Source organism: Bombus pascuorum, chromosome 1 (assembly GCF_905332965.1).
Source record: "Bombus pascuorum chromosome 1, iyBomPasc1.1, whole genome shotgun sequence".
In the NCBI taxonomy this organism is placed as follows: Eukaryota; Metazoa; Arthropoda; class Insecta; order Hymenoptera; family Apidae; genus Bombus; species Bombus pascuorum.
In genome coordinates this window covers 29,701,391-29,717,633 of record NC_083488.1, presented here as the reverse complement: position 1 = coordinate 29,717,633, position 16,243 = coordinate 29,701,391, and the positions used below count along the sequence as shown (strand labels likewise).

General features: G+C 36.1%; 1 protein-coding gene and 1 long non-coding RNA gene across 4 annotated transcripts in view; both read left to right on the top strand.

Annotated features, from left to right (window-relative positions):
* LOC132915765 (ecdysone-induced protein 78C) overlaps nt 1-16,243 on the top strand; it is a 140,229-nt gene that overhangs the window by 103,853 nt on the left and 20,133 nt on the right. For all 3 annotated transcript variants that reach the window (XM_060975587.1, XM_060975583.1, XM_060975577.1), the window contains exon 3: nt 5,194-5,318. In XM_060975587.1, the coding sequence (XP_060831570.1) occupies nt 5,194-5,318 (125 nt within the window). The remainder of the gene's footprint in view (nt 1-5,193; nt 5,319-16,243) is intronic.
* LOC132916017 (uncharacterized) lies at nt 7,912-15,136 on the top strand. Its single transcript, XR_009659998.1, has 2 exons — nt 7,912-8,115; nt 10,177-15,136. It is a non-coding gene; the product is annotated as an uncharacterized LOC132916017 (long non-coding RNA).

Below are 16,243 nucleotides of genomic sequence, written 5' to 3'. Positions count from 1 at the left end.
ATTGGGTGTAGTTCATATTAAAATTTAAACAGATTTCGTATTGAATTCGAATTTAGAAATCGTCATGTGTTTAAATTTTTATATCTAAAAATAGATTTGATCTTAAATTAGTTTTTCTTAGAATTTCATCTCATGCACGTTTTAATAGGCTAATAGATAGAGGAAATTATTTTAAGTAATAAAATGCATCGATTCCCAATTTTTTTAGTTAGCTATATACGGAAGAACATCGATCGAATACATCAATCATGCATGCATAAGGAAAGTTTATTTAATTCATTAATTCAGTAGTTCTCATCTTTATCTGATTCCTCTATGCTTTCTCTTATATATATTACATGATACATGAATATTATTAAAATATATGAACTGACAGCGAACAGATGACCAAAAGTAACATCTACTAATTTTCTATAGAATCAACAGATGTTTGAAACGTTCAAAAGTCACATAAATTAACTCGAGACTATCTCTTTCGACTAAATGGAAAAGTAAAAAAGGTGACACGTAACAAATACTTTTCAAGATCTTCCTTGAAATCTTATTATTTACTTCCTTTCAATAAGAGAATTTATGGAAACAAAGTACCTGTTTCTTAAGAATTCAACGCTAATTACACACCTGAATAACGAAACTGAGAAAATTTCAAACTTCTGACAAACTCATACATACGCATAGCACATAAAATGTAAATTTTTTTATATATAAACCAAGAATAATGTGATTCTTTTGAACGATAAAACAGCTCCGAAACGCGTACTTAACATATATAAACTAAAATTTCATTGTAACGTTGCCTGACAGTTTTAACGAAGGATAAAATCGTTCGGATCTTCCCGTTTCCATCTTAGCAATTAAGTTACAATTTGTCAGACATAAAGGAGTGTCCGTTGAACGGCAGTGTACACGAGCCAAGTAAAATTCACGGTAAAAATCTCTATAAAACCTAAAAGAGAAAGATCAACTTGCCTCTCGCAAAGAGAATCAATTCGGCTAAATCCTTCCACTTCTGTCAAATATAATCGGAGTGGGAGGGGGAGAGGGGCAAAAAGATGGGAGGGAAAAAGCATTAAACAGCAGAAAGTACATGCAACGTAGGGAAATACGATAGCGTCGTTTCGTGTCTAATTTGCATACGTGGAACGCTCGGCCGCGATGAATCTCGTTGTTCCAAGACGGAAACGAGCTCGCTGGTAAAAAGTTTGGTACGCGGGAAAATTTATTCGTGCACGACCGTTTAAGGCGTCGTTAATACGGTACGCCTTAACGAATTCCCATGAAGAAGCACCGAAAAACTTCGGTTCACCGGTGGTGTAGTATACGTCATTACGTGCGCGGTGTGGCGCGTTCACTTCCGCCTTCGTCCCTGGAAATTACAGACCATCCGGGACCGCGATAAATTACAATGTATCGGCGTGCGAACGTGTGAGAGCGTTGGCACGGCGTTCGATCGTTTAAGAATACACACACCGTTGATTAACCAGGGTCGCCTTGACTACTGCAGTTTTCAACAGTTGGATACGTCGAGCTTACTATTTTCTCACATAAAGCTTACAGAGAAGAGAAGAACGTAGAAGATCATTTGCTATATTTTTTCCAGGAAAATAGTTTAAAAATCGTAGTTTGTACGTTGTCGATCGATCGAGTGAAAATTTTTATTCGTTCCTTTTTCGTGTAATTTTTGCAATCCACTGTATTTTTTCGTGCTCTTTAAAATCTTGGAAATTTTGCTCGCCATAGTATTAGAGTATCGAGGGTAGTAAAATATAGCTTGTCTTGATGATTGCTACGTTTACCTTCCACGAAACTTCGACTTATCGGCTAAACATTTGTCTTTAATTCTGATAGATCGTTTCCATTTCCAATTACGTCTGATCAATATTCTGCTGTTTAATCGCAAGGTAACGATAAAACCAGAAAATGGACTGTGATTTTGGAGGGTTACAGCTTTTTAATTTATTTTTATTTTATAATTTCTTTTAACAGCAACACACGTATGTTGTCAGTATTTTTAGTGAAAAACTCCAGGGATACGGAAAAGTACTAATTATTTTTACACTGGCTGCAGAGATAATCCAAGTTTATATTTGGAAGGCTGTTCCAAAAATTATCGCGAGGATCATTTAGGATTCGTATTACTTTAAACAATTTTTCTTTCGTTTAACCATATGCATAAATGTATCTCTATATTTTAGTAAAATTTTTATACTTTTCATGTATTCGTTCTGGTTTGCAAGCATAAATCACGTTTATATCAATTGTATACATAATTTTCTCAGTCTTGAAATAAATATCGTTACCTCCTGCGCGTTTATCTTTTTGAAATTCTAGCTAAAACGCTATTTTACTCGGATGACATACACGATGTGTCACATGGTCATCCGACATCAAAATTATTACGGTGACATACCGCGCACGCCGTGGCGTACTTTCAAATAAAAGTTATCCAAAAGGTACCTTTTTTTTTTATTCCTAGATTGATTAGTTTCACGTATTTTTTTTTTTTTTTATTACATCCAAATCCAAAAAAGTTTTCGGAGTCATTCGGAGAAGTTCCGTTCAAAGTCTCCGATATCAAATGCGTCGAACGAGTTGTTTCTTAATTGCAAATTTCTAAAATCACGCAATTGCAAGTTCACAAGGATAAATCAATTTTCAGATTGGGTTTCAGTTCCTGCAAACCTAGATGTACTACGTAAATTCCAGACAAATAATAAACAAAGCATATTTTTACCCTTATCATATTTTATACTTGAATGGATATAGTTGCACTTGCAGTAAGAGGAAGACTCGTGCTCGACAGTGATCGTCCTTCCCGTGATTGTCTTTGTCGCGGTAGAAAAATTTCGGTACCGTTGGATGGCGTTACGGGCTTCATAAAATCGCATCGGTGGCGGTACAGTGCCGGTGATCGGGCCCCGTTTCCAGACGCTACGATCAACTACACTGCTCCTTCCTCGGTCTCTTATACTCTTCTTGCTCCCTTTTGCACGGCGTATTTCTCCTATCCATCCTTCCCATCGTCGCTGCTTCTTCTCGCCGCCATCTTCCTTTCATCAGTCTTTCTCTCTGTCTATCGATCTCTGTCTAACCCCTGGCCACGTAACGACACGTCTTCTGGCAGGGGTTTCACGAGAGTCCAACGGTATATATAATGTTGCGGACTACTCCTATACGGTTCCCTGTGCACTCCCTTTGCGGACGGCCCCGTTTCGCCTTTTTCCTCTTCCTTTTTCTTTTCCTTCCCTCTTCGCTCCGCTCGTCTCGTCCGCTCGTTCTTCCTCTCGCTGTTCTCCCTAGGCCGTGTGGTGTGTTCTCTCTGTAACGGTGACGCGAGCTTTCCGTTACACGAACCACCGCGTGTGGCTGCGAGCCTCGCGCCAGCAGGAGCTGCAGCCTGTTCCCTTCCTCGGTGGCGTTCCCGACCGTCGTTGCATTATGGATGCAACGGGCCTGTTCCTCGTCCAATGGAAGAAACCAGCCCGTGCCTCGGACGAACGTGGCTCTCGTACCATCGTCGTCCTGACACGACGCCACTCTTCTTTGTACATACTCTTTCAACATATTTCTTCTCCTTTTCTTCTTTAATCCCTGCCTTCCCTTATTTTCGCCTGTCTGACAGTCCGATATTTTTGTTCTTCCTTCTGATCTTGTATCTTTATTTTTGTTCGATCGATGTTCCATTTTATTCGAATAGAATTGATTCGGTTCTTCGTCCTCTTCTTTCCTTCTGTTGCTCTTACCTTGTCCTGTGTTTCCTTCTATTTCGTTCGTCCGTCCGTTGCTACCCGTTTGTCCGTGTTCACTTAGTTTTCGATTTTATTTGATTAGAATGAACAGTCTTCTATCCTGTTCTTTCCCGTCTTCTTTGTCTATGCGACTCGTCCGTTGCTCGTATAATTGTCCCTTATTTCTCGCGTTTACTTCAAATGTCTGTATCTCGTCGATTCATCTCACTTTCTCCTAGTCCGCTTGTCCGTACGACTTCCCTTATCTCTGTATTTCTCGCTGTTTCCCTGCGTCTATCTTCGTTTCGCCGTTGTTCGACTCTATTTGGCTAGAACCGATAGTCGCCCTTTTTTCCTCCGTTCTTTCTCCCTGGAGTCTGTGTACGCGTGACCATTTCCATCGAGAAGCGATTCCGTTAGCTCCACGCGCTTTGTGCTCGTTTTTTGGTCGTTAGAAAGAAGGAAGGCGAGCCGTGATCTCGTCCGTTGCGCTCGAATCGGCGATGATCGCGTGGAAACTCGACATTGAGAAGCATGTTTACGAGCGATTCGATGAGGTTCGTTTGGAGAACGTATTGAATCGATGATCAGAGAATATAAGAATGTTTCTTACCTCGTTCTTTGTTGGATTATACAGATATATTTTCGAGTGAAACGAGGTTACGATATGGAGGAGATGATACGACTACTTCAGTCCGAAAATAATAATATGACGTTAATGCGAGGAAATTTATTACGTTTCGTTTAACCACTCACAATTAGTCCAACTGTATAGTTAAATGTTAATGCTCGACTCTCCGCTAATGCTATCTTAAACAACGGATAATTAACGATGCTATCCTGCTTATGTTTAATTCATAACATTGCACGACACATTATGATCCGTAAGCTGTTTTTATGCTTCGATCGCGAATTATATGCGACCTATATGAAACACGAAAAGAATATTTTTAAGCATTTGTGTATTTCATTTATGTATACTTCAGATAAATGTTATCATATATTTTTTAAGTACTTACAAATATTTTTATATGTTTAATTGGGAAGATTCAGAATTCTTAAATGCTTCGAAAAATCTACAATTTATTAAATTATTTGATTCCGATAAAAAGGGGATTGTACGATAGAGCAGCAAGCTATTATATTAAATTATTGCGATACAAGTTCTAATTTCATTTCAACGATTACAATAGCCGACACCGTTAAAATTGAATAGAATAAAAGGTAAGTGGAAATATATGAAAGATTTATCAGAATTGTTATGAAATATTAGATAAAATATTAAAATGAATGAAATAAATCATCGTGTACTCTGTGCAATTTATTTCTGATCATTATAGACAAAGTTTTCGTATAGGTTTCTTCATTCCAAGAAGGAATAGAGATACATTTGGCAGAACGTTTACCTAGTTTTACGGATGACGATCACGTTACATAACGTAGCTCTGTCTGCTTTGTTTTCCAGAGCAACATTACGCGGCTGCCGATTCGAACAGTTCGACGCCCGCGAAGAGTTTCGTGGCCTGTAGAGTTTGCGGTGACAAAGCGAGCGGTTATCATTACGGCGTAACCAGCTGCGAGGGCTGCAAAGTGAGTATGACAACGTATCACGTTCGTAATTGTACTTTGGTCTTCCCGAAAGTTTGCACGTTTAAACGTTAAATAATTTGGAATTCTTTGAACGCGAAAGTCATGAAATTTGAGAATTTAGGAACTCGAGGGTTAAAAGTTTCGAGGATTTAAGAACACAAGGATCACAAATTTTGAGAATCTGAGAATTAAAAAATCTTACAATTTGGAAATTTGGGAAACTTGAATATTCGAGAATTTAAATACTTGGAGATTTGAATATTTGCATAGTCGGATATTTCGTAATTTGCGAACTTCTAAATTTCAAAGTTGCAAAATTTCATACTTGAACATCAGAAAATTTCATACTTGAAAATTCGATGCTTGATAACTTGAAAGTCAACAAAATTCAAATACGAGACGATTCTAAAATGTTAAAATTCGAGAACCCTAATATCAGAGACGAAATTTGCGTTAATTTTATCTATTCGCGATAACTATCGCACGGTGATATATTGCATCGTGTACGAGAAGATACAACGCGAGAAATGCTCTTCGCAAAACTTTCTACAGCGAGAAACATAATCGTATGCACTAAACTTTCCTCTGTCCCGAAGTATAATTCGTATAAGATCGCCTTCGATGTATCGCTTCCTGTGGGAAAATTATCGCAGTTGTAAATATCATTTCTCCTCCTCGACGTGTCTGTGCATTGCTAGTATCGACTACTTTCGATCGTTCTCCTTACCGTTCTATTCCTTTTTCTGCTACGTGTAACGCTTTTTCTCCTATTTCCATTTCTCGTTTATTCATTTCTCTTTTCCTCTCTCTATTTCTCTTTCTAGCTAACCCATGTCTCGTTTTTCAATTACCACTTTCGCTTATTTTCTCCTTTTCTCCGTGAATCCTCCGTTTCGGAAGGGAAAGAACGCTCTCGTCCTATTGCCATCGACTTTCGAACGAACTGAGAGACCAACAAATCAACACGAGGTAGCGAATTTATAGCTGACAAGATACGACGCCTATGATCGCTCGTATTTTATCGAACCTTACAAGGTGCGCACTTCTCGACGAAAGGTACTCTCGTTATATCGTGGATTCGAAGGTTCGGAATGGTCGATATCTTCGTGCTTCTCACGAACACCGAGTTTTCCACTTGTCATCCGTACGTTCGACCGTTCGAAGATTCGAATATTCGAGAATTTGAAAATTTGGAAATTAGACAATTTCATCGTCCTTCTTTCAAATCCTTTAAAACACCGAGAAACGAAGAAGTTTTCGATGGGACAAGCCAATAACTTAACGCAAATACCTCACCATAGGCAATCGCTGTAAAAAGGATATTCCAGTGTACCTATTCCATGAAAAACGATCGAAGACCGTGATCCACCGAACAGCATTCGCAACGGAGCGTACCAATGTCGTTAAAAGCGTTGTCTCCTACGAGCCATAAATTGAGCATTGTCTAGGATCGTTATTAATCGCCCGCGTCATATATCTTCGCTAACGTTTGAGTATAATTAACGTTGGTAAGATCGCGACTATGGAAGAGGAACGAATTGTCCCTGCATCGACGGTTTGCGAAAGAAGTCGATGATCGGGAATCCATCGGCCTCTATGGATCGTTAACGGCGCTGAAGGCGTGCCGATAATATTTCATTACGTTCGCGACCGTGCAATTCGCAATACGCGTTTTCCGCGGCGAAGTTCGTGTTCTACCGATTTTTATTCCTCCCTTTCTTCTTTCTTTAACCGCTCAAAGGATAACTACATAAACTAACTGAAGGATAAGGATACCGGGTACGTATATGTATACTCTTCCATTCAAAAGATATTGCCATGGTCGATACATGGTCCCCTTGTTGAGTTATTACTTCAAAATATTTCAGAACGTAGAAATTCTAATTTTCTACATTCTAATTTACATTTCTACATTCAATTTACATTCTAATAACGTAGAAATTCTAATAATGTATATATATCTTATGTATCTTACATATTGGGTTGGCAACTATGTGATTGCGGATTTTGGCATTAGGTGGTATTGATAAAATCCGCAATCATTTAATTGTCAACCCAATATTTCTCGTCATAGTTTTATCTGCTGTGTAGAACGATGAGTCTAATTTCTAAGAAAATTCTATTTATTCAACGTACATAGCTTTCGGTATGGTAAGCGATAAATTAAACGATGGTGAAACTTGACATCGTAAAAATATTTAGAGATACACGTATTATCAACCGCGTTAATATCCGCTCGCCACGTGCGTCCCTCGGAAGAGTAGAAGTAACTATATTTTTCTAAAATTAATAAATTTGTCCCTGAAGAAATTAGGAAGATATATTACTCGTGTCTTTTATGCGTTAAAAATGAAAAACGAAGGCGATTCGTTAAGCGGGAAGGACAATAGGAAACATTTCCGTGTTATTACCGAGTCGTCGTTGTTATCGTACAGATAAAGTCTGGTATTTTTTGCGATTGTTCGCGAATTCTTATTATGCGGTCATTTTTACTGCGGTTGAAAAAGCTTTTCGAGCGTTAATTTCTTAAAGATTGTTTGCACGTTTTACGAGTGTTAGAATGTATTTTGCTTAGAGAATGAGACATACTAATGTCAGAATACGTGCTACGAATATTTTGGAAATATTTAGAGTGTCCGTGGGCTTTTTTTAGAGAGTGGTTTCCAATAGACACGATGTTTTAATTGATCAGATAATCAGCTAATAATAGAAGAAAGCTGTGGACGATCTTTAAGTGCTAATCAGTGTCAATGTCACTGGGCAATCAATAATTCCAAGGTTATTCTATACTTCCTGAGTAAGTATAGCTTTGCTTCTACTGTTCTATCTTTTACTAAGAATATTTGTATTTTGTAATTTTCTAATAACCATATTCTTACCTCGTACTTTTTATCTTTTGACTGTTCATCATTCTGATCATAATAAATCACGATTGATCTACAAATAATCAATTTACTTATTATTTGCAATTTAGTTACTTGGGAAAGATAACATTTCAAAAAATTACAGAAAATAGATTTTATCTATTTAGTTTATAGTAATTTAAAATCAACTTTCAATAATTTAGAAGATACAGAATTTTTGTTTTCTTTATGAACATCATCATTTTCGCGAGATTTATAATACAAATTTAATCGCTTCTAAAAATTATTATCGTGTTTGTATTCAAAAATGAAGCCTTCTGATATAAACTGTATACTTTTGCAAAATTTATTCCGACGTTTCATCAACATCGCGGCTAGCTTCATTAGGGATGAAATGACACACTGATGCTGACTTCGTCGAAATATATTATATCTTCCAAATTGATATAGCTTACCAGGAAGCCTGAATGTTGGTAGCCGTGATATCCTATTAATTCACTAATATATTTTCTCTAAAATTTGAAGTATCGAAAATATTTTCATTGATCTGACAGCTGAGCGCAAGAAAATTCCTATCAGCTTGAAGAATTTCGTTGCAATCTTTTGATGATATAATAAAGTAGCGAAGAATTTAGAATGAACGACTTTAAAACTAATCATCTTTCCATGCCTAAGATTTCTTAATAATTGACGTTACATATAATGACTAGATTGCAATATGAGTATAAAAAATGTTTAAAGAAAGTTTAAAAAATAGAACCTAGGTAGATAGTTGTTTTACTTGCTAAATATTATAAGGAATACTATGATTTGAATATTTGTAATATTTTTGCGTTTTGCGTACATTCTGTGCCTTCAAACTTCCCATAAACGCATAAAAATACACAGTTTAATGATGACATTTAAGATGTGAAATTTATAGTACGCTATATTTAACAGCTTGCCTGAGTCTCTGTTGGTTACACTGTGAAAGGATTAATGGTAAATCACAAAAGAACGTATCAAGTAGAAAGACGAGAAATTCCAACCTGTGTAACGTGAACAAGTGTGTAATTTCATTCTAAATGCAAATTATCTAGAAACTTTGATCTCCTATCCCCAATTTAACGTCGAAAATACAAACAAATCTGATCAGCTATAGTTATTCCGTGTATCGTTACCTTGTCGTTGCTTTTTTTATCTTCGCCATTCTTTCACAATTTCTTCTCAACGAAATTCCATTGCAAACACGTAACTGTTGAAACGAATAAATTACATTTAATCGTCCTCCTAATAAAAGCCCTGCCAGTAACAAAGTAAGAATACCACGAAGATATCAGTCATTATGTTAGCAGTAGGTAGCAGTCATGTCGTCATCGTATCTATCATTATAATACGTCATCCGCCTTTCATTCCTCCTCCATCATTTCCCTGACATCTAGAAATTTTATTCATAACTTTGTGAGTGTAGTCGAGTGGATTTGAATTTTCTAAAATATCAGCCTGTCAAATTTCCCATAAAGAATCGAAAATACCTACTTTTTATACGCGAAATCAGTGATGCAGAAAATTTCGAGGATAAAGAGATAATCGTTTTGTAAGTGGTCGGAAACACTGTACATTTATGGATTAGTATGTCTGTAAATTAATATTCGCTATCTTTTACATTCGGATCTTTCTAATAATAATTATAATCCAAATAATTGCAATTCCACCGATCTAGACTCCTTTGACAATTAAATTACTTAAATCTATTTTCATGATTAAACTTATGCCATGTGACCCATAAAAAAAATCTCAAATTCGTATAGAAAATGCGTGAGATCGATCTACGCCTGTATGAATACATTCGTCGCGCATTTGTTTCCCACGTACGAACGTTTCCATCGCAAAATTAAACCACGCGTACACATTGAAAAAAAATAAATCTCAATAGCCACGTAAATGTCCGCTACGTATATGCAATATATTTTGAAACAGCCTGTATAACACGATGCTCGTTTTTTCGCCGATAGCTCCACTTTCCAGCGATATCGAACGATACGAAAATTCTTTGGGACGTTCATCGACGAACCTCTCTAACACAGAGGGACACGGAGATGAAGAAAACGTAGCGATTCGGAGAAATCGTTGGTTCGTTTCGTATCTGCCGGCGGAGCGTATTTTCTCGCGAGGAAGCGCACCACGAGGCCCAGACTCGCACGATGTGTACGTGCCTTAATCTTGCCGCGAGATGCACATCCGCCGGTACTCCTCTGCTCAGATTGAAACACGGAAGCCCTAAGGCCATGGTTAACGGTGAATTGGTACATTCTCGCGCTCCCACCGATACATGGACGAGCTGCACGAGCACATATGTGCGTACTGTGTACAGTATATGAACATTTCTGGTCATGAGGATTAGGATAACTAGCGAGTTCGTATGTATGAAACGTATAAGCGTACATAATGCACAGCTACATATATATATATATGAACATTTCTGATTAGAAGGATCAGGATATCTACTGAATTTGTATACATAAAACATATGTACGTACACAGTGCGCAAGTTGGTGTATCTGAACATTTCCGATCATTAGGATTAAGACATCTACTGGTTTTGTATGCATGAAACGTGATAATCTAGATCGTGAGATAAATGATCAATAGGTTGGAATTTTGTATTTGTGTAAGAGAATACTTGGAGATACGAGGTAAAGATTTGGAGGAATTGTTCGCAAGAGTTATGGAAAAATTTTGTCTATGTATATTAAGTTAACGTTAAAATAATCGATTCATAGTATATATCGAAACACGTACGTTGCACTATACGTAAAGAAAATGTATACGTGGGTAAATGTAATTATATTTCCATTTCAGTAACAGTCAACATTAATTTTGTCACCAGTATTTGCATGTTTTTAGCAGTTATACAATTAAATGCAACCCGTCATTTTAACGAGCTTGGTAGTGAATTAATGGAAAGTTACGTACGTTGGTTTTCAAAATTCTCTGATATCAAAAGAATTGTAGCGAGCTGTCTAGGGATAGAAAAATTTCTACGAAATCTGGATCCCATTTGTAGAATCGCTTATAGAATAACGATAGAATGAAATAAGGACAACGACACTGCTCAAAATAATTAGAGAGTTGTCTTCACCTCGGTATTTGACCTCGCTACTTGTATCTATACAGATGTCTGTCTTCCTTTTTAATGATTGCCTTAAAGACAATCCTCGTTGCATAATTATACAAATAACGTGTCAATTTATCGAGTCTATAAAACTTCCTCGCTTGTGTTTGCTTCGTTGGTTCGATAGAAACATTCATAATAACGAATCTTTAATTGGTTTGAATAGACAAAATCAATTGAAGCAGTGAGAGAAGCAGTGAATCGAAAAAGGAGAAGAAAAATGTTTGATATAATTATATGCAATTAACGAGATCGTTAATTATAATACGAATATACGAGTTCTTTATAATCCTCAGCTTCACGATCAGAGAAGAATTCTAAACACGTGTTTTTGATAATCTTCTAATGATTTGATGAATTAACTTCAATTTCAACTTATGAACAGAGATTTATAGGAGCATGCAGACGCTTCCAATACGACGAAGCCAATTTCCTGGCTGGAAACGAATACACGTTCGTTGCTCCACTCGCCTCTTGCTTTTTTGCTGTTTTCATCGTGCTACAATTTCGCGAATCACAGGAAAATGTATGGCGAAATTGAAAGTTGCGACATAAATTAAATATAAACAGAAAATTGCGACAGGACAAATTTTATGCGAGAACAAACGTGCATTTAACGTGAAAACGTGTTTTCGTTCTTATTAACATCCGTCGATGTTTCTAATGCAATGAAATACGAAGGAATATCGATTTTGCGAAATCTCTGTTGCATCATAATTACGACGAAAATCAACCTCGAGCTTGAATCCGTACATCGTTATTGTAATAATTTAATCGTTGCTCGCAATAATACCGATAATAAATACGCAACGAAAATTAATTAATCGAATAGTCTAAAGCGCTTTGAATTTGCATGTAATACCAAATTTCCAATTTGCAGCCCTGGTTAAACGAATTTCATGGAGGTCAAATGGTCCTCTGCGTCCTGTCCGATTAAATTTAAGCCTTTCTACTAGCCAGGCGCGTTCGCCTCTTTTAAGTCTGATTTATTATGCATCGTTCCACTGACTCACTCGCCTCTATCGAAATTCTTCGAAGGATCAATCGATATGCCTAGCCTAAAATCAACACGTTAACACTGCATTAACCGTTCAGTGCACGTTTTACGTATATCTTATACACGTTCGAATATGTCTTCGACTTAATTATATTTTTATATTTAATAGTATTTGTTTGTGAATTCTATTCGATTCAACGTACACGCGCAAAATTTCACCAATTTTATTGGAGAGAATTTTCAGCAATTTCCGCGATATCGATGTGTGATTTCGTCGAAAAAGAAGCTGGAAAATCTTCATAGAAAATAGAGAAGAGAATTTCATCGAACGAAACAGGTCACTTCGAATCTTTCGACATTCCAGATTTTGTAGATTTTCTGGGAATTTTTATCAATTTGGTTAGCACAGATACGAAACGTAATAGAAGTACAAAGGCCAAGTTAAAAAGATTTGTTCCATGTTTATGAAATTGCTCAGGAAACTGTGTGCCTTTAGGAAATTCAATGAACTGTAGAAAGAACTGGAATTTTAGGAAATTTAAATATACAAAAGTTTTCAAAATATACGAAATACAGCGTTCGTTAATAATATTCAGAGAAAATAAATCTCTATTAACGTATGATTTAATTTATATGATATAATAAATAAACAGTGGAATTAATTTCAACGAACATTTCTTCGAAATAATTTTTCACTTACGTAAACGGGAAAGAAAGAGAGAAAGAGAATTATCGTCTGCTTGAATATTTACAGCTCAAAGACATATTATACATATTTTCGTTTTTATCTCATGCAATTTGGTAAGCATAATGTAAAATTATAAGCCAATGTTGAATGAGTTAACTCGTAAACAACCCGCAATAAGCCAATGTTTAATAAATCAACTCGCAATGGTAATGCGTCCATTTGGAAATTAACTGGTTCGTTACCGGAATAAAATACCTATTATTGTTTCCTAATGCGTCTGATTCGATTGCGGCCACGATTCGAGCTTACCGAAAATGGTGATGCGAGATATTAGCGTTCAAAAATTCCGTACGTTCATTTGCCTGTATACGTGAGCAAATATTATTATCGTACACGAATCTTGAAATAGATGAAAGACTATAGATCCTGGTTCGATCTTCTATAACTAGAATTTCGTTTATTTTATCTATCGTTCTATCTGTTTAATTTCGTTTGTAGTTGGTCTACTTTCGCTCTCAATGTCTCAAATATAAGTAACTTTCAAATATATACCTTGCTTGTAAGACTCGTCAGATTTTAAATTTAATCTATTCTTAAGTTCTACGTTATAAAACAAGAATAATGAACGTTTCTCTATTTATATGCGCACCACTGTAATTATATACCTAACGCCGAATCCATCATCATCGAATATCCGATAATAAAAACAAACGTTATCCCGTATATATTCATTTATTCAATCTGCAACGGAAGGTTTATTACTTGGCAGCTACGTTTCGACAATTTGCAAACTGATACACAATGAAACGTATCGATTCCAATAACGATCCGATATCAAATGCAAAATAGCATTATGGATTGTTGAGAACACAACTGTCCGCTTTCTATCCGATATTCGGTATATTGGCCGACGGATATGTATCGATGTCGGTGCAACGCATCGTTACGAGCCGGTTTCATTAATTAATATCATCGTTAATAGACCAATAAATCGATACGTTCGCTGGTAAAACGAACAGACAGCTCGAGCACGCCTACGAGTCTCTTCCATTATTTCGTTGCTTCGTTACTCTGATGCACTGTCGGAGTGGCAAGCTTAGAGGACCCTTCAACCGATGTCACTTATCGTTTCTGTTGTTTTTCTCGTTTCCCTGCCCTCTCTCTCATTTTTCTATTGTTCTATTGCGGATATGTGTGTGTATATATATTTTTTTTTATTTGATTTGATTTTAAGTGTGTTTGTATTGTTTCGATATCAGTAGAGAGAAATACATAACTGTAGAGTAAATAGATGGAGAACGATATTTTTATTAAATTAGTTCTCAAAACACACTTGAAAAATGATACATCGTTCTGAGATTTTTTTATGAAATCGCCGAAGTAATTGATTAGAGTCCGAGAATTGTTACGTGGCTCGTAAAACTGTTCCACGCGGTATTAATTCTTCCATGCTCGAGTACTTTAACGATTTATTAACTAATTAGACGAATCTACAAAAATAACGTTTTACCTCTGTAACATGTTCGATTCTAATTAAATTCTCGTACATTAATACTTGAATGAATTCTGAAACAGCTTCGAGATCGCGCACTCCAATCGCTCCTGCTGGTTCAGTTGAAATAAATAAATAAAACTAAGCGACGTTTGGTACAGTACACGACTACTGTGCCAATGCGAGAGTGCGAATAAAAGATTGCACGTGTCTCGCTATTTCGAACGTTACGAATGATAATACCAGTTTTCTATTTTTGCGATAGTTTGCATTTGCACGATATAGCATAGACTTTGGTATTTTTCTTCTTCTTTTCCATTTTATTCCATCGAATATGAATATTTTTGAACGTCGTTGAATATATTAAACTTTCCACGGTGTAATATGAAAAGAAAGACACTAAAATATAGCGCATCGTAAATTTCACATCTTATGTATCGTCGGTATTTATAATACGTGTATTTATTATTTATAAAGCAAGAAATACGAAGGATATTACAATTTTTGCTTTTGTAAATACATACAGAAAATTCCAATTATGAAGAATTAAATATACGTTATTCACCAATTAAAGCTACAAATTGCTGTACTAATTAGAATAAATTTTCGAATTATACAGCTAAGAGATTGAATTTAATAAACGAACGAAATAAATGAAAAAATTTAAATAACTGAAAAATTTTAAAAATTCTCTCCGCTAATTATTTTTACCCTCATCTCCCACGTGTTTTATATGCTCCCGTTGAATATTTAAAAATGTCGAGTTCGTTCTGGATGAACCCGGCAGCTTGAAATGCCTGCCTCCTGTCCTTCCTTTCCCAAGCTTCTCTAACTAATAATAGGTTCGACTACGTAATTTTATCACCTTCAACCGTTGGGCAACTTTTCCAGGATGAAGTAACCCTTTGAACATGCCGGTTTTTATCGAAGAAAACAACTTTCCGCGTAGTACGTGTAGCGCGTTTTAAAATAACAGTGGAAGTGAGATTGGGACACCGCGATGGCGAAAAGGGGGATGAAATCGCCGATTAATAATTCAACGAACAAGCAAAAAATAAATCTTGATCGCGATAAAATTGTCGCGCCGAAAATAACCGCGGGAATTTATACATTTGGATCGATAGACAGCAATTTTATACAATTAAATTATTTCAGAATTTAAACAATTCGATATCAGATGTTCCTATATCGTTTCAACGATCGATATCAGACACAAAGAAAATCAATTTTATATAAATTAACTAGTAAAGACATCCTTTTTTTAGTTCCTTTTGCGGGATCCAAATCCCTTTCTGGCTTATTAACGATGATTGATTAATATAACGCACACGTTTAGAATGTTACCTTGATGTTAAAAATAAGATAAATCAGTAAATCGAGGAACAGAATTTTTTTAACGAATCTCTAGCTCCAACAAAAGTTTTCTTTTTCATTTTCCAAGGTTTTTTAATACATTTGAAGGCTCTGCATATTTTTCATGTTTTGGTGCAATTGAAATGTCCTGCACCCTTCGCAACGCTTTAGAAACAGGCTAATTCATTTACGTTAAACGTTCGAACGAATAAAAGAACGATGTTTATCAAACATTTAAACTCGATATTACAGTAGCAACAGAGAAAACAAGGTTTAATTTAAAATGAAAATGTAGTTGGTTAAGGGGCAAGGTGGATTAAAACGGTTGAAAATAAAAGCGAGTCCTACTGTATTTGATTAAAACGTTCACCTTAAAA